Source organism: Astatotilapia calliptera, chromosome 14 (assembly GCF_964374335.1).
Source record: "Astatotilapia calliptera chromosome 14, fAstCal68.1, whole genome shotgun sequence".
NCBI lineage: Eukaryota > Metazoa > Chordata > Actinopteri > Cichliformes > Cichlidae > Astatotilapia > Astatotilapia calliptera.
In genome coordinates, this window is record NC_137435.1 from 6,496,712 (window position 1) to 6,516,250 (window position 19,539).

Sequence of the window (19,539 nt, forward strand, 5' to 3'; positions counted from 1 at the left end):
GCTGGTGCATTCAAGTACTCTTTTGCTATCCAGTATACTAGTCATATCTGGTAACCGTTAAAAGTTAAAACAAAAAAGTTACATTTTAATATTCGTATGGTTTTAGTGTAGTTATTGACTTTGTTTCAGTGAACTGAGCTGTCCTTTTTCTAACTTTGCTAATAAGTCATTCTAATTTTGTATTTAAACTTTTACGTGTCTTTGTGATTCGAGTCTATTTTTGTAGGGAGTTGTAGTTTTTGTGTCCGATATGGAACTCTTTGTACTTGATGTGTTTCTTTTTACAGTCATTAGTGCTTCTGGTTTTTGTTTGTTTGTTTGTTTGTTTTTACCAATAGTGGTTCTGGAATATCTGTTTATTGTCTGGTATGAGCTGGTATGAAAATCTAGAACTGGGTTATCCCATAGTCTATCCAGCTAACCAGCTAACAACTACTTCTAGTATTTCTAATCACCAGTAATGTAAAGGAGAACACATCACAGCTGTACAGAGACTGCTGTAAAGTTAAGTGGTGTCATAACAGTAAATTTCTATTCATAAAACACAACCCTTAAAATGTATTAAATAGCCTCCTTCATTTTCTCTTTTGACTATAACTCAAACACAGTATGAATACAAAATATGCATATGTAATCACAAATAGTTACATCCACAAGCTATAATATCCAGCACAATGGTTCTTGGTTTGTGATCAGCCTAAGAATAAATCGATGGATGGATAGTCAGTTCATTAGAACTGCATGTAACGTTACATGTTAATGGGTATTAACACAGTAAAGTGTTAAAGTGATATCACGTGGTACTTCTCATAGTTTGCATATACCACTGATTTCTTAAATATGTTTTTAAAAATTTTAACAAAGAACAATCAAACAGTTCAACATACACAAAGCAACACCACCCTCTTCCCCCCACAAACACACATCCACACCCACACACCTGACAGTTTTACTACACAGCAAGACAATCAAGGCTTATTTAGAAAAATAAACAAATACATGAATAAAAAGAAACATAATTATAATGGTGTTAATGAGTAATTAAGTAAAACAAGGAAAAATAAAAACAGTTAACTGTTCCCCACAAATTCAAGTGCACTGCATGCATGTCTTTTCAGTGTAATCAGTCAGCAACTGCCATCAAGTTGTAACAGAGTTGAGGTTATTTTCCAAGTCTAGGGGCATACAATCTGAAAAGAAGTGACCACACACTCAGGAATAACTCTTCATTTCCTTTTATTTTCCTTCATTATTTTAAATTCAGGGAATTTAAAATAGAAAGTAGCTCGTCCACAGAAGGACTGGTAGCTCCCCTTACGATAAGGGTTCAGATCGCGCGAACAGGTGTGAAATGTGTGTGTTTAGTTAGTTTGTTGTTTGCTTGTTTTAATCAATTTTAAATCATGCTTTTTATTTGTTTTTGTTTCTAATGTCTCTGTAAAGCACTTTGAATCACCTTGTTGTTGAATTGTGCTATACAAATAAATTTGCCTTGCCTTGCCTTGCCTTCATTTCCATGCAAAATGGATGTTAAAAATAGTGATAGTTGTGATTTTATTTGTAGCAGCTTCTGACAAATCCTCCTGACATAATTACTCATGTGATTTGTGTCTTTTTGTGTTTTTGAAATTATTTTTGGCTCTGTTTAGCAGTGCTCAAACAATATTATTGATATGGACCATATAGAAACGTTTGCACATTATAATGCTGAACAGCATACTTCAGGGTCACCACATTGTCCAGGTGAGCAAACCTGATTATGTTTGTAACATTCAGCAGGTGTTGGCAGAACACTAAACATTTTTTGGAAAGTTAACATGGTCCAATATGGCCTATCGCTTTTCAGTATAACTGCAGTATCCTATATGTATATATGGATATTGATTATCAGACAAATAATTCATATCAGATTTGCTGTGTAAACTGGTACACTATTTCTGCTTGCTTTGTGAGCTGTACTAGGCTACTTTGACTGATAAACACTTTATAGCATAATCCGTGACTAAGGGTGTAATCCCCCTGTAGCAAAAATGTAATTTTAATGTATTTTATTTGAAATTATAATCCAATTATACTTACCCACAAATACCTAAATGGAGGAACATTAGAATAAGGGAGTTACAAGACTAAGTTTTATAGGACACAAATAATTAGTAGTTAAAAGTAGTGCATAACTTCAGTTACTTTATATTAAAGGATGCACAGATTAGTAATTTTTAGTAGTGCACTGCAACTGTATCAGGGATGTGCCTTATCAGGCCCAGACGTTTCCAGGTATGTGCTATTTACTTCGTTTTTAAACATCAAGGGTTAGCTTTTCGCGCGATATCAGCTGCAAATCTCCAGTCCTTTTTCCTAAATTTCAGACTTCAGCTTTACAAACAAAAACAGCCCCACAAATTTACTGAGAAATGTGTTTAATTGTACGAAAAAACTTTGCCAAGCACGTCGAAAGAAAAGTTCTGCCACGGTATACGCAGGAGGATAAGATTTCAATCAGGCAAACCGGAAGTCTCCTGTTTCCTGCCTTGTAGTTGGGTCCTGTACAGCAGCCCGTGCGAGGCTGTCCTGGAGACCCCGCGCTGCCTGCACCTCTATCGTCTCGGGTGAGTTTGTTACAATGTAGCAATTTCTCTATTAATCCAAAAAACTGTTACAAAGCTGCAATATTCGCGAACTGCACGCGAGCCACGAACTGCACAGCTACCGCAATCGAAGCGCCACGCTGCCGCACGAACCGGCGAACATGCTCATTTTCCACCGAATTCCCAAGCATACCCCCCTCATCCAAGAGTATTCCAACATTAACTCATATTTTGCTTACAAGGAGAGATAGCTAGCTACGCAATTGCGTTTACGCTTCAAATCAGACAATACTGCCTTGTCTTTGTCAAATCGAGGCATCGTTGTGCACTAGGGGTGTTAAAATTGTGTCACTCGCTGGTTTGTTTTGAATGTCAAAGCCTCAAGCTAGCTGTACGTCTCAATATTGTTGATAGCTTGTTGGCTTAGCTGGTTAGCTAGCTAGGCTAACGAAAGTCAACCCAGATGCGTTAAAATGACTGAAAATAGAGGCAAAACAGTGGTTTAAAATTAAACGTTTTGTTAAATTAGTGTTTTAAGTCAGCAGTGTGGCTACGAAATACTCCGTGTTGTGAGTAATAAGCGAAATATACATGCAAAGCTCTTTGAAAACACTAGCTAGCATGTAGCAAGCCTCTTGCAGTGACTCCATTCATATCCTGCGTACTAGCTGCGCTCTAACCGAGCAATGGCTACGATCTGCTGCTGCTTCAGAGCGGCAACTGGGTGTACGGTCGCTTTATAGGTCTCGGTAAACTCGTGGAAGCTGATTTGAGATGGTGTTTTCGTGTTGTTGGAAACGAAAGGCACAGCTGGTGTTTTGAGTTGTGGTAAATTCAGCGGGAGGCGAGAGCCCGTTCTCGAAATCTTTGCAGGCGGAGCGAAAACCGCGCGTTTTCAGTTTGTTGTCTATTGCCATCCGCTGTTTTTTCGGATTTTAACAAATATGAGTTCTGCTTGGTCTCTCGATGGGTTCGTTACCACATGGGGATTTCTGTTGTTGATAAGTGTAGGTGTTAAAAGACGTTGAATTTTTTGAAAATCAGTTTCTGTATTTAACTGTAAACTTTATTATTATTTTATAATTTAAGGACCTCATATTTTATTTATCACGTCATGCTTGCTTTATCCTAACAAGACACCGAAATATCTGACAGTGATAGGTGATGTAATGATTTAATGAGTCATTACTCATAATTTGAATTTTAAAAACACACAGGGGAAAATCAAGGACTTTGAAATTAATGTGATGGACTTCATAAATGTTTATTAATATTGTTATTAACTAACTATGTAGCCCATACTACCTAAGAGTAATTAGAGTGAGTTTATGTTATTCGGAAACTATAAGAAAAACATTAACATTGAAATTTGTGTTGATAATGTATATCTAGAATGGGTTAATACCATAAAATTTCTTGGTGTGATCATTGATCATAAGGCCTGTTGGAAATCACATATCACTTATGTGAGGGGAAAGTTAGCACGGGGCATTGCTGTCTTGGGGAAAGTAAAACAATTTCTGGATAGGAAAACATTGTATATGTTATATTGTGCTTTACAATTACCATACATGAGTTATTGTGTAGAGGTTTGGGGCAATACATATAAAAGTAATATTCAGACTATAATCATAATGCAGAAAAGGGCTATTAGACTAATAAATCAGGAGGGGTATAGGGCTCACACAAACGCACTCTTCATTAAGACGCAAACTATAAAATTCCAGGATCTGGTGAAGTTTAAAACAGTGCAAATAATATATAAGGCAAGGAAAGGGATGCTCCCAATCGAAATAAGTAAATGGTTCTTAGAAAGAGAAGGGAGGTACAATTTTAGAGGGAAGTGGAATTTAAAATTACAAAGAGTAAGAACAACATTGAAAAGGATGTCTATTTCAATAGCGGGAGTTAAATTCTGGAATGAATTAAAAGAAGAAATAAAGGTCAGTAGTGATATAAACCAGTTTAAAATAAAACTCAAAAAAGAAATTTTAAATAAGTATAAGAATGAAGAAAATGCAATTAACCCAAGACAGCAGTTAAACTGATGTTTATTTTCTTCTGCAAATTAGCAAATCTAAATATAGTTTTAGTTGAACATGAGAAAATATATTTTTGTGATGTTATGTTCTAAGTTGAAGGCATTGTATACGTTTTTTGTTGTTCAAATTTAGATGATGATGATGTAAACCTGAGGGGGTAGGGCTAAATAAGTATATACTTCTGCCTACTTTTCAAACAACTACATGGAAAGATTTTATGAAATGTTGGTGAATGTATATGTTTGAAATAAAAATGAACTGAACTGAGTGTTTAAATATAACTTAGTCTTTTTGGATGCCAAATGACCATGATGGTTAGTCCAGCTTACTGGATAGCTTTGGAAGCAAGAAAAATGTTTAGATTTTTAATGCTTGTGATTTTTCAATAAAATGCATTTCTAGACCTGGTAGAGTTATGACATTTTTACATTACAGCTTAATCCATACCCTAAACTATGTTGGAATTGAAAGTATTTCTGTATCTTGACAAATTTTTAGTCATAAAGAGTAAAATAATACATTAGTTCAGTTTAAAAACAGAATTAGAAGGTTTTGTGCTTTTAGAGAGATACTGTAAGCTAGTATAGGCTGTTCTTCATCAGTGTTGCACATCGATAGGTAATTAAATGTTAAATGTTTAGTTGTACTCTAATAAATTAAAAGGAACGTATCTTATTGTGAAATTGTTTTACTGGTGTGGCTCACTAGAGATCAAATTCAGTTGTATGTGGCTCATTAACTGAATATAGTTTGAACCCCCTCTTTGTCTAAACTAACGATCTGAGAACATAATATTAAGATCTGTGGTTTCTTTTTGTAGTTCTTCTAAGGAGTGAGCAGCTAACTCAAATCTATGTTCAATTACAATTATGACTTCCAACAGTTATGAAAACAAGATAAATGAGGTAACAGAAATATTTTTGCTTTCTTTTTTTCTTTAGTTTCTTTTTGCAGCAGTACGCTAATTTTGCCTTTCGTTTTTTAATCCAGTGTACTTGTTTTCTTTACAGTGGTGTTTATTTGCCTCTCACTAAAAACCCCAAGTCACGCCCCCAGATGCTGTGACAGTTTAAATTTGGTTAACAAGCAAAACAAATTAATCTGTTTGGAAACCGACTGATAACCAGGAGTCCAACGGGGAGCAACAAATATATTATTTCATTATTTTTTTAAGTTAATTAGGAACAAAGTAATAGTGATTATGATATTTGCACCAATAGAATAATTTTGACGTTTTCTCATGATGACAAGCAGTGCTGAAAATATGTTTTATTGCTACTTTGCAGTGCTTTACAAAAAAAATTAACAAAAATTTGTTACTTCAAAGGATTAGTAATATTAAATAATCATATGAAATTAATTCCTGTCATGCTGAAGAAGCATAGGACTTGAAAAACATCACTGTTCTGTAGTTCACTATCAAGTGTGGCAAGCCATAAATCAGCTTCTGTGTAAACATTAGGGCTGCCACAAACGATTATTTTGATAGTCGACTAGTCACCGATTATTTTTGCGATTAGTCGACTAATCAGATCATCATCCATTGGACGTACAGCGTACAGCTTATTGCACCAGCAGCATCTGGTCTTATATAACTATCATTAGCTTACAGCTTGAAGTGTTTGTGCTAACTAAAAATAAAGACAAGATGGTAGTTTATTAATTTTTAATGAAATTTGCAGATTGTTTCGGTGAAGTTTAATAAACTCCTTGCTTTCTAAAATATAACAGGACACCAGAGTATATTCTCCAGCATCTCACACTTCTGATAATCAGCTGTCTGCTTGACAGTTTTAGCTGTGCAAAAACTATAACTTTAATCTCAGCCAAACCGATTTACTCAGGAACAAATAAAATACTAAAGAAAGCCAAACAATAACATTTTTAAGTTATCTAAGTGACTTATATATATGTTTAACCTGACTAGCAAAAGACGGCGGTGGGTTTGAAAACGATTTGCCGGGAGTCCGGTGTTCTCACGGCTCTAGTTAGCCTTGCCCCCGCCTAGCTGACGAGCTAGTGGGTAACAGACGTCTCCGAAAACGTCGGAGCGCTTTTGAAAATATGTGGTGTCTTGATAAACTGAGCAGATATTTGAGGTTTACACAGCTACATTCTCGCCTGAAAATATGTTAAACGTTTATTTTGTGACCCAGAAAGAATAATAAGAGTAAAGTTAAAACTAACTAGCTGCCGCCATTGTTGACAACTGCGCTGGGCTGCGCTATGAATTCTGGGACACAGCTTCTTCTTCTTCGGGGTTTAACGGCAGCTGGCATCCTTGTACATGCAGTGCTGCCATCTTCTGTTTCAGTCCGTTATTTCAGAATCAGAATCAGAATACTTTATTGATCCCTGGGGGAAATTATTTTTTGTTACAGTGCTCCATTTTAAACCAACATTAAGACAAGACAGACAATACGCTAACTAAGAATAGTACAATATATACATATATATACATACATACATACATAAGTCACTTATAAATAAATATTTGGAAAAGAAACATGTGTAGTTGTAGCAGTAAACAGTGTGTTAAGTGGATGCGTTGTACAGGGAGATGGCCACAGGCAGGAATGATTTCCTGTGTCGTTCAGTGGTGCTTTTCGGTAATCTCAGTCTCTCACTGAACGAGCTCCTGTGACTGACCAACATGTCATGGAGTGGGTGGGAGGTGTTATCCAGCATTGTCTTTATCTTGGACAGCATCCGCCTCTCCGACACCACCTTGAGGGAGTCCAGCTCCATCCCCACAACATTGCTGGCCTTACGGATCAGTTTATTAAGTCTGTTGGCATCTGCGACCCTCAGCCTGCTCCCCCAGCATGCAACAGCATAGAGGATCGCACTGGCCACTCTTACACTCTTAAATCCTACTACTCATTCCTGCGTCCTTTGTGATCTTACAAAGCTTCAAACGATGCGTCGACTATTAAATTAGTCGTCGACGATTTTAATAGTCGACATAATCGTGACTAGTCGACTAATCGTGGCAGCCCTAGTAAACATGGAGACAAAAATGGCTGGGTTCGAGTCCACTCTGGACATTTCTTGTGTATCATTCCCCTCACTCTCACTGTTCTTTTGCATTGCTCCCTACTGCCCTATCAAAATAATAATAATAATTAAAGCGTGCACTGACAATGAAATAAATCAAGTTGTCATAAAAACAATTTCTCATCTTTAACAGTTGTCATGGATGATGAAGACGGCAGGTGCCTTCTAGATGTAATTTGGTAAGTTAATGATGACTCGATGAAAATCGGCTAAATCTCATCACAAACTGGTCAGCCATTTCTTCCCTTGTACTGTGAAGATTCACTTTGTTTTCTCTTGCAGTGACCCAGAAGCTCTCAATGACTTTCTTCATGGATCTGAGACCCATGTGAGTATGAGTGGGGGAGGGTTTTTTTTTTTTAAAAAGAAAAGAAAGAAAGATGTCTCCTTTTTTTTTTTAAGTTTATGAATTCTATTTACAAAAAGTGAGTTTGTAATTGATGTGATGAGGAGTCATAATTATGCATATTTTTGTTAGTGCTGGCATCAGTTAGTGAAGTGTGACTCTGTACTTAAGTCACTTTAGATTACACGTTAATGCACTCTGAAACCTGCTTCCCTCACTGCTTTCATGTAATTTTCTTATTGCTGTATCTGCTTAATGGTTTTCTTTGCTTTTGATTTGCACTATTTGTAGTTCCAGCCTCCCTTCCCTTTTTATTTGGCATATTCACAAAATGAGAAACGATAATACTAACGCTTCCCAACTCTGTATTACACCTATCATTTTGCATTTTTGTCACTTATCCTTTTACTGGTTCTTTTACAATCTGGGTTTCCTGGACTGTATTCTGTCCTTTCCTTGCCCTTCCCCTGGCTGATGGTTTGTATATTTATCTGTCCTGGTGACTTTTGCCTGCTGGTTTGGGTGCCTTTGGTTTCCATCTTTCCTATCCTTTGTGGGTGTGTCTGTAGTTGGACACTGACGACCTTTTGGATGGTTCAAGTGACCCCTCCAGCTCATTCTTCTCTGCCACTGGGGTGAGTAAAATCCCCCAATGCTCTTCCTTCTGTTTTCTATTTATATATGTCGCATGCTTCACCTATTACTCCTCTCCCATCTACTAACAAATCTACACTTGACAGGCTTTGTTTTGCTGCATTCTGACAAGATATTTTTGTGGGGTTTTTATATTTGCATTACTTTGTTCATTTCCACCCCTTACCATCATATCTAGTGATAAAAATTTACGTGTTACCTGATTTCACTTATTTCCTCTTCGTTTTCCTCCGTTCCTTGAAGGGCCACGTTCCAGAGGTCCAGCCTACAGCCCAGCTGTCGGCCAATGAGTCAACAGGCCTTCCTAGAGTCAGTGTTGACTTGGACTTCTTGGAGGATGATGACATCTTGGGAGGGTCCCCAGGTGGAGAAGGTGGGAGCAATGGCATTGGGACAAATCATGAGCCATGTGACATCTTGCAGCAAAGTTTGGCTGAAGCCAACATCACAGAGCAAAGCTTACAGGAGGCAGAAGCTGAGCTGGACCTGGGCTCCTTTGGAATTCCAGGCCTTACACAGGTGGTTCAGACACTGCCTGATGCCAGCCTTGCTGGGGCTGGAAACAGTGCTGTTGGTGTAGGCATTGGTGTTGGGGGAGCAGCAACAATTTTTCCCGGGTCAGCCACGAGCACCACTGCTACTCCCCCCAATGCCACAACTGACATGCTAGGGTCAGTCCTTGCTCAACAGGGCCTTCAACTCCAATCCCAGGTCATGAACAAGGCAATCAGTGTTCAGCCATTTATGCAGCAAGTGGGCCTAGGAAATGTGACGCTTCAACCCATTTCAAGTCTTCAGGCTCTTTCTAATGGGAGTCAATCTGGACATTTGGGTATTGGACAGATTCAGGTTGTGGGTCAGCCTACCGTCATGACTATCAATCAGTCTGGCCAGCCAATCCTGGCTAAAGCCATGAGTGGTTACCAGTTGCACCAGTCTGGGCCAGAGGTATCAGGTGCTGGTCCTCAGCCAGGGCTTGGAGGCTCAGGAGGTGGACTTCTGATCCAAAGTAATAAAGCTACTCTCGGATCCCCAGCTTTAAATGGACCGGCTGTTTGTGTCAGCAGCACAAACAGCAGCAGTGGTGGTACAATGACTGCTCCTGCTGGGCTTGTGGGTTTTGGCAACACCCTTCTAAGTTCAGGAATAGGATCCCAGACACAACCTCAAGGCCAAATCATGCAGAACGTGATCATCCAGCGCACACCACCACCTATTCAGCCTAAACCCCCTCAGGGGGGAGCCATCCAACCGAAACTCTTCAAACAACAACAGCAGCAGCCACAGCCAGCACCCCAAGTCTTGCAAAATGATGCCCACAAGGCCCTAGGGCTGCAGCAACTTCCAGTTTCTGCTGCTCAGAATGTAGCCTTCCTGACAGGAAAGCCAGGCTCCAATGTTGTCCTGAGTACTCAAGCCACAACTCAAGGCGCTCAGTTTCAGCAAACCCTCTTCAAGCCACAAGCAGCACAACCATCTGGCAAGCCCCTGAGTGTACACTTGTTAAACCAATCTAGCAGCATTGTTATTCCTTCTCAGACAGTTCTGCAAGGTCAGAACCACCAGTTTCTCTTGCCACAGCTGCAAGCAGGTGGGCAGATCCTGACCCAGCACCCCGGGGGCCACATCATCACAAGCCAGGGTCCTGGTGGACAAATCATTGCAAACCAGATTTTAACTGCAAACCAGAATATCAACTTGGGTCAGGTGTTGACGTCGCAGAGCCATCCTGGGGCAGCCCACATCCTCTCTGCACCCATTCAGCTCCAGCCTGGCCAGATGGGCACGCCTACCCTCTTTCAGATGCCTGTCACATTGGCTCAGAGCCAAAATCAGACACAGACCCAGACTGTCTCAGGTCATGCCCAGACAGTCATACAGGGCATGCCAATTCAGAACCCCCTGACCATGCTGAGCCAGGTGGAAGGACTGAGCCCCGCTGTCAGCCTTCAGCCAGCCTTGCAGCCTCAGCCAGGTGGAGTCCCTAGCAGCACAGTAGCAGCAACTATGGCTCAAGGACAGCCTGGAGAGTGTGTAACTGTGCTGGGAAGCTCCACAGACCAGGCTACTCATCCCACTCAGCAGCTTGTACCACAGCCATCTATCCTTGCCATGCAGCCGGCTTCTACTGTGTCCACGGTTACCACTGCATCTTCCTCCTCTCCGTCCATGTCAGTTTCCACCTCTTCCTCTGTCACAGCAGTGGGGCTGGTCCCCCCTCAGGCTCAGCAAAGTCCAGGGAGGTTACTGTTCACCAACCAGGGCCCCAGCATGATCCTGAGCCAAGAGTCTCTGCAAATGTTTCTTCAACAGGTCAGTGTTCAAACTTAAAACTTTTGCTTACCTTGTGTTCAGTTAACATTGTCTAAAAAGATGAATAACATGCATGGAGTGATATCTTGGTTTGACCTCTTTGGTTTACTATTTTACTCCCCCTTCCCTCCAATCCCCTTCCTCCTTCCTTCCCTCCCTCATCCTGAAATGGTAAATGTACTCCAATCAGGAGCAGCACCACCAAACAGAGAATGAGTCAACCCCCTCTGTGGGCGTACCTGCATCTGTAATCGTCAGCAGCAACAGCATCACTACTCCGGCCCCTGCTGTCCATGACAGCCAATTAACTGACTCTTGGGTGGGCCAGAGCCACAGCCCTTCCCCTATGGTAAAGCAGGTAGAAATGCCCCTTTATGTTGAGCCCCACCCCCTTGTTGCTGCTGCTGCCTCCACAACAATGTTAGGATATCTTATCTTTTCTCCTTACTATTCTGTACCTCTCTTCTGCATTGGTCATTGCTTCTATGGCGCTCACCCTTGCTCTGCATTTCCAAAGAACAAATATGATTGTTGGCTTGCGGCTTCTGTGTGTTTCTTACGTTGCTTAATTACATGCAAAGGCATGATCATTCCAGTTGTCCATACCTATTGCGTGCTAACTACTCTGAATTTAGGACTGGCAAACAATATTCAAAGGAATATCTTTTTCTTTTTTTTAATTCATTTGATATTCTTAATCAGTTCTAACATCCTTGACTCAAAGCTGAAATGGGCAAAAGTTATGGTATAATTGGACTATATATTTTAGCATGCTGAAATATACGAGATCTAATCTTTTTTGGCCTTTTCTGGATTTCTGCCTACAGCAGCAAGGCTAGAATAATCTCTTCACTAACACTGCTTAGTCACAGTAAATGAACTCATCTTCATCTGCTGCATTACTGATTAAGGACTGATGAATTGATTCACTCCACACTATCTTCCACCTCTCACCCCTCTGTCCCCTAGTGTGAACAGGGTAATGAGCCCCCCCAAAACCAAAATGACATGTTCACCTATCCCTCGTCCCTGAAGTCTGCAGATCACCTCCTAATTTACCACCACAGACCCACAGATCTTGATTTCTTGCTTTTGTCTACAGTTTTTCTTTTTGGCTCGCTAAATAATCATTGCCCTCTTCTTATGTGTAAATGCTAGAAATAAAATCTGTGAGCTTCTACTACTTTTACTTTAAAATCTATTAGTTTTTAATTCTAACACTTTGCTTTTGTGTTTGTTTGGTCGTTATTTACTTGTGTTTGTGTACGTCGGGATTGGGTGATAAATCTGTATTATTATCTATTAGTTTATTTGATTGTTTCTTTTTTTCATTTTAAAGTGTGTGAGTGTATTATGATATTTGCAATTAGGATTTTTAACCTAGGTGTAAGTATTAAACTCAGTATTATGATGCATACATATAGTACATCACAATAAATATTGATGTCAAAAACGTGAAAAGCCATATCGCCCAACCCTACTTTGTGTCAAATCTCAGATTGTGTGCTGGACACTTATTCGCTATAGACTTTTTGTATGTGATTTTTCTTCTTTTTTTATGTGCTTAATATCCTGATTTCATTCTTCCTTAAACTGTTTGCTCCCTTGAATCAGATAAGCATACTGTATTTTGATTCCACTTCTTCAGGTACCCTCCAGTGGACATCAGCAGCCTCTGAAGATCCATAGAATGTCTCCTTGTCCACCTGCCACAGCACCACCAGTGGCAGAAAGTCCCCAGCCTTCCCAGTCTCCTCTTACTCTGAGCCAGCAGATCCAGTCACCACACCACCAACAGCAGTCACGCCCTCCCTCTCAGCCTCAGCCACAGTCGCAAACTCCTTCTCGCTCATGCACACCCTCATCTCACCCTCCACTCTTTATTGTCCATAACCAAATTGCAGAGTCCCCCAAACCAGCTCTACAGGGCCAGCCACAGCAAACGCCACCCCAACAGACACACATTCAAGTTCAACTTCAGCCTCAGCCGGCCTCTCAGTCTGCCCCTTACCAACAAGACATGCCTCCTATGTCACAGTCACCGAAGCCTCCACCTGCACAACATCAGTTCACTGCAGCTCCTGTCAGCGCTTGTGCCACCACTGTGGTTAAAACTCATGTTCCCATCCAGGGCCTGACATCAGATCAGCAACATAATCTGCAGTTAGTAGGAGCACAAATTCAGACTCTTTCAGCCATCTCTCAACCCTCACCTAAGCAGAAACAGCTGCTGGAAAGGCTTCACCAGGTATCATTACAATGTTACACATTTCTTCTTACTGAAAACTTGTAACGTAATTAGCATACAATTAGGGATCTTGACTGTAAAATCACTGTGTGTATTTTTGACTTATTCTTTTTTCTGAGGTTCAGCAGCATGCTAAGTTGCTTTCACTAGTACAGTTTGTATTGTCGTGGAAAAATAATATATGCGATTTCTGTATATATACTTAGTTGTTATTTTCCTTTTGTTCAGTTTAGTTCCATTTATGATTTTTTTTTTCTGTTATCAGTTGGGTTAAATACATTGTGAACATTACCAATAAACCTACCAGTACAATATCAGCATAACTAAATTAGGAGCCTAAGCATGCTCCAAAATATTTTGAATGTAGGTACAAATATATCTGTCCTGATGGTATTTCCAGGTCCAGCAGAACATCATGCTACAAGCTAAGCAGCCTACTCAGCCTCAGCCTCAAATCACCACTCAGTTTAGTTCCCAGCAAGATGTGCCTCTTGATAAAGTGGTGATTGCATCATCATCAGCCAGCACTGGTACACCTGCTCAGCTACCCTCAATGCTGCAGCCGACATCAGTGCTTGTCAAAACTCCTACAGGTTAGACATTAATTATTGTCAGTGATGCAAAACAGACGTTGAAGTGTTTCCTTTTGTAATTATCTTTATTCTTTATTGCTAGCATCAAGTGACTTACAGGTATTCTCAGGAGCCCAAGGGCAAGCTGGAGCAATGGTGAATCAGACTGTCACTCCTGCCAGCCTTACCCAGCCTGCACAGGTATGTAATATAACCCAATTCCCAGTAAGAACATATGTGTGGTATTTGCCTGGCGTTATTTTGTGCTACTCTAACACCTTTGTCAGTGAATATAAAATTTAACAGGGATAGTATTTTCCCAATACATTCCTTTTGTATGTTTTGTCACTTTCTGCTTTTAAATTTCCCTCTTGTTTTCCTTTCTCAGGTTCAGCCAAAGCCAGGAGTGATAAGCTCTGTTGGAGGGGTGACTCTGGGGAAAGGTGGCATGCAGATACAGGTGTTGGGAGCTAGTCTGACTCAAATGCCTGCTCCACAGCCCCCAGCTTCAATACAAGCTCAGGTAAATGAGCGTTGCTACATGTTTGTACTGCCTCTGGTATTTAAGTTTTAGTATGAAGGGTTTTAACCCTTACACTTTATATTTGTTTGTTCCTGTTACAGACAACAACAATAATGAAAATGCCTTTCAGCGCAGAGCCCAGTAAAGAAGCCAGGTATGTTCCATGGTAATTTTCCAGGGCTTCTTTTAATTGATTCTTAAAAGCCATATTTGTGAACAGTATTAATTTTACACACTTCACTGCAGGATGCTAGAACAGCTAAGGAAACATCAGGGTTCAGTGCTTCACCCAAACTACAGTGCCCCTTTCTGCTCATTTGAGGACACACTGCACAGACTCCTGCCTTACCATCTCTACCAGGGAACTGCCAACTCTTCTCAAGATTATCAAAGAGGTAACAAATTGCCTCTTTTGTAAAGCTACCAATAGGGATGGGTATCGTTTAGGTTTTATCCGATACCAGTACCAAACTGGTACTTTTGAAACAGTGCCGGTGCTTAAACGGTGCTCAAACCGGTGCTTAAAGAATGGAGAACACAAAATTGGTCCAAAACCCTCCCATATTCAGCTGTTTTTTTGTAAAAAGATAACAATGTTAGCCTTTTCTGCAGGTATGGGGCATATATGGTATCACTCTTGGCTGGAAGCAGTGCTTAAACAATGGAAAAAACACAAACTTTGTCCAAAAACCTCTCATGTTTAGCTGTTTTCCACTTTTTCTTTGGTCATTTTAGCCTTTTTGGCCAGGGTGACGGGAGTATCTGCCATCAAAAAAGAAGACAGCCGCATGTAACTACTACGGTGTTTGCTAGTTCACCTTACATGCATTAATGTAATAACGTGGTTAGCCTACTCAACGTAAATTACACACAAACAACATTAAGCTACTCACGCAGAGAAGAACGGCTGCTGCTGCCATCACCATCCGTCATCATTTCTGCTACACTGGCAGGGCTAGGGGCCAGGACTCTCCTCTTTGGGTTTTTGGGGGATGTTGCTAACTCCGGGTCCGATAACAGGCAACCCACCCGCAGTAGATGTGTGAGGTCTCGCAGCAAGCTATCAAATACGGTGCATTTCTCGGCTTTAAAAAAAAAACGCTATGCGTTGCCAGGTGTTTCATCGGATTTGAGGTGTTACCTCCTTTGACAGTATCACAGTATCAGCTTAAAGCACTTGTTGCTGCTGAGTTTGCATCTTTTGCTGTGAAGTACAGCCAGACTTTTGACCGCTTCGCCTTGGGCATTTTTAATCTGTAGCTCTGCTCTAAAAGAACTTACGTACCTGGACCCGCCTACTATCCTCAGAAACGTAAAATGATTGGCTAGAATCCAAAGTGTATGACATCTCAGAAAAAAAAGCACCGAAATGTGCGCTGCTTTTCGGTCTGGTTACTACCGTTTATGTCAGAACCGCTGCCATCGTGGCACCGGATATCGGTACCCATCCCTAGCTACCAATGTATTGCTTGATTTATAGTTGAGAATTTTCAACAATTTGGTTCTCTTTTACACAGTGGATGATGAATTTGAGAAGGTCTCCAGCCAGCTGCTGAAAAGAACTCAGGCCATGCTGGATAAATATCGTTACCTGCTCTTTGCAGAGTCAAAAGTAAGTTTATAAATCAGCATGTTCACTGCAAGCATTCTTAGTGCGTTTTTGTCCTGAATTGATTTTAAAAGTGATGCTGTTTGGCATATGAACATGAGCAGAGACTGGGCCCCTCGGCAGAGATGGTGATGATCGACCGGATGTTCATTCAAGAGGAGAAGGTTGCATTAAACCAGGACAAGATTTTGGCAAAGGAGAGGCCAGGTATTTTACCACTGTCTGTGGTTATTAAATTATTAATAAATAATTAAAAAAATTATTAATAAAATTTTGTAGGTATTCAAAAATAAAGAAGGTGTGTTTTAATTATACATTTGTTTATTTACTTGCAGAAGAGTTTGTGGCAAATGTGCGAATGTTGGAGAGTGTTTCATCCCAGCAGAAATTATCATCTGCTGAACCCACCCCAGTGAGCGGAGGGGTATCTGCTGCTGTCCCTGCTCCAGCGCCTGCTGTTGCTGTTGCTGCTGCTCCTGCTCCTGCTGCCATCCCATCCCCTGTTCCAATCATTGCCCCAAACCCTCCGCCTGCACCCACACCAGTTTCTGCTCCTGCTTCTTCTCCTGTCTCAGTTCCTTCTGCGGCCCCTTCTCTTTCCCCTTTCCCTCCTACCAAGCTCGTGATAAAGCAGGGTGGAGGCAGTGCATCTGTGTCCTGGTCCAGTAGCTGTCCTCCTCCTCCAGCTCCACCAGTCAAGCCAGTGGCTGAACCCACTAGCCAGATCTCTACAGTTCGTACTCCAGCATCGTCATCCTCATTTTCATCCTCGACATCAAACTCTCAAGCGGCTGATGATGATGATGCTCTTCCACAGCGAACGAGCAAACCGCCTATCAAGACCTATGAGGCTCGCAGGAGAATTGGTTTGAAGCTAAAGATCAAGCAGGATCAAACGGGGTTCAGTAAGGTGGTCCACAACACTGCCTTAGACCCAGTGCACACACCTCAACCTCAGCTGAGCAGCCAGTCTATGTCCCAGACTCAGCCGCAGTCTGAAGCTGCTGTATCACAAGCGAAGGTTCACCCTTTATCAACCCCTTCGGCCACGGTTATCAGAACTCAGTCCCCTGTATGCACTACTTCGTCTGGCTTGTCAGTCACAATATCAACCTCTCAGTGTAACCCATCACTGAGAGGAAGTGTTCCCCCCATTTCAGCCTCATCTTCCTCCACCTCTTCATCCCATACTTGGTCTTCATCCACCTCCTCATCTTCCATTCAAATGAATGGGACTTTGGATCACCACGACACAGGTGGGGTCAAACACAACCCTGCCTCTACTGCCACTTCCTCACAGACAACTTGCCGTCTTCCCCTTCGAAAAACTTACCGGGAAAACATTAGTCCTCGGGTCAGACCTGGTGTCCCAGGTGGAGGAGATGAAAATTTGTCCTACCCCAGAACCACACCATCACCCCCCAGACACGAGGCCTCAAATCCTCCCTCAGAGCGGACAGTGATAGCAAGTGTGAAAGTAGAGAAGAGAGACAGGGAGGCTTTACTCACTCACACAGATTCAAGCCACGAAACTGGCCGTTTGGGGAGTGCAGTGCAGGGGCTGGACGAAATGGATGTGTTTAGTCGTGGTATCAAAACCACGCAACACCATCATCTCCCACAGCTTCTAGACAGAGAAGGGGCAAAGGAGAAAGGGGAAGAGCACACAGACCAAGAGACAGATGTAAGTAAATATAAGAGGTTGAGTGGAAAAAATCGACATAAGGCAGGAGGAACATTCAGAATGGACCAGCATGCCCCTGGGCCCCCGTCGCCAGAGTCTTCCTTCACACGAGACTCTTTGCTTCCTGCCAAACGCTGCAAGTCAGACTCTCCTGACATGGATAACGCCAGCTTCTCCAGCGGCAGCCCTCCAGATGACTCACTGAATGAGCATCTGCAGTGCGCCATTGACAGCATCCTTAATCTGCAGCAGGAACCCTCTACCCGCGGACACCATATTAAAGGGGGCAACAGCAGACCCCACCAACACCAAAGTCAGCGCCCTGGGGGCTCAGCGCCCTCATCACACAGACCTTCAGTCCCATCCTCTTCCTCTGCTTCTTCATCCTCTTCCTTGGCCCAGCACCCTCAGGTTGGTGGCCGCGGCCACAACGGCAGCCTGGTGCCCCAGACTCAAAGTAGATAACAGCCCCTCAGCCTCGGACTCACAAGGGGAACTATGAAACAGTTTAACGAGGCAGGGGAAAGGGGCACTGTGAAAACAGTATCACTGTAGTACTCTGCCAGGCTGTGTTGGCTTTGTTTGTTTATTTGAATTGTCCAAACATTTCTTTGTCATTTACAGTCTAAAGTTGCCCCATGATGGAAATACAAACATAGTCAAAAATGGTGAATTGCAGACTTGAACATGCTCGACAGATGTGCTCCCTCAGCCAAATTCGAGTAACAAGATGAAATTGTCAGTGACTATTGTTCTCTAATTCTGTCTTTATTTTTCACTTTGGTCTTTTTTTCCCCCTCATTCACTTGTTCATACATTCCTTTCATGTGGTCTGAGCACCAGTCTCTGTCCACAGCGGTTCATCTTCTGGTTTAATCAGTGTCGTAATGAGCATCAGGCATCTTATTCAAACAGTTTAAAAGGTAACAGCTTTTCACTAAGAGAGCTGCAGAAGAAAGGCCAAAGAGGTTACAGCAGTGTAGTACTGTAAACAGTCATAATACATCCAGTGTGCTGCCGGACCTACCATATTTGATTCTCTTATCGCAAAGATAGTGTTGCTCCAGAGATGCAAACAACAAATGCTAAAATGAAGCAGTCCAACTCTTTATCAAGACCACGCTTCTTTATGTAGTGTATTAACCCTAAATATCAGTTGCTTTGGTCTTAAGGTAAACTCCTCTTGAATTGAAAAAAGTGAGTACCATCAACCTCTGTGTGTCTCCATTTTAAACAGATATCATGTCTTTTTTTCTTTTCTTTTTTTAAGTAAATGTTGAGGGGAAAAAATTGAACGTTTGTAAAATTGGTTTGAAATTGACTGCTCAGATGCTGTTGTACTGTCAGGATGTAAATGAACTTGTAAGAAATGCATTTTTTTCTGCTTCTATTGTCAGATGATTTTCCAGTTTCTTGTTTTTAGACTGCACCTCCACTTACCCCCCTGTTGCCTGTGATGCCAGGTTAGGACTTTATGCATTTCAGTCAGCAGGGGTCAGGCAAGGTTTCTGTGTTTTCTGTCTTTTGGATCTTCCTGTCACTGTATGCCTGCCTCACTTGAGTTTTTGTTTTTCTTTTTGTTTGTTTGTTTGTTTTTATTTTCCCCCCTTTGTATAAGCCTGGTGGACAATTCAAACACAAACACAGCACAAGCATTGAAATTGAAAAAAAGGAACAATAATAATGTACAAAAAAGACCGTGAGAGAATTTGAAGTATAGTATTACAGATTAATTTTGTATTGTATTTATTGTGTATAATGACACTTTTTAAAAAGAAAATGTACATTTAGTAAAACTGTAAATTAAACCTTGCTTCTTTTATGAAATATTGCAGCGTCCTGTCCTCTGCTCTTTTATTCCTCAACTCTGTTCCACCACTCGAGGCTGCATTCCTTTCGTTTACTA

General features: G+C 41.4%; 1 protein-coding gene across 6 annotated transcripts; it reads left to right on the forward strand.

The window, feature by feature from the left end:
* The first annotated feature begins 2,548 nt into the window (after nucleotides 1-2,548).
* bicra (BRD4 interacting chromatin remodeling complex associated protein) lies at nucleotides 2,549-19,460 on the forward strand. 6 transcript variants are annotated; one of them, XM_026191705.2, is made up of 15 exons: nucleotides 2,551-2,606; nucleotides 7,818-7,863; nucleotides 7,967-8,012; nucleotides 8,600-8,665; nucleotides 8,928-10,997; nucleotides 11,188-11,355; nucleotides 12,646-13,245; nucleotides 13,646-13,838; nucleotides 13,921-14,018; nucleotides 14,206-14,340; nucleotides 14,442-14,494; nucleotides 14,587-14,735; nucleotides 15,858-15,952; nucleotides 16,051-16,156; nucleotides 16,285-19,460. In XM_026191705.2, the coding sequence occupies exons 2-15, from the start codon at nucleotides 7,823-7,825 to the stop codon at nucleotides 18,096-18,098; spliced, it is 5,634 nt and encodes a 1,877-aa protein (XP_026047490.2). In that variant the 5' UTR covers nucleotides 2,551-2,606; nucleotides 7,818-7,822; the 3' UTR covers nucleotides 18,099-19,460. The 6 variants fall into 6 exon arrangements, with proteins under 6 accessions (XP_026047493.2, XP_080144748.1, XP_026047490.2 ...); XM_026191706.2 differs by having other exon boundaries at nucleotides 16,054-16,156; XM_026191707.2 differs by having other exon boundaries at nucleotides 11,188-11,346.
* The last annotated feature ends 79 nt before the right edge of the window (nucleotides 19,461-19,539 follow it).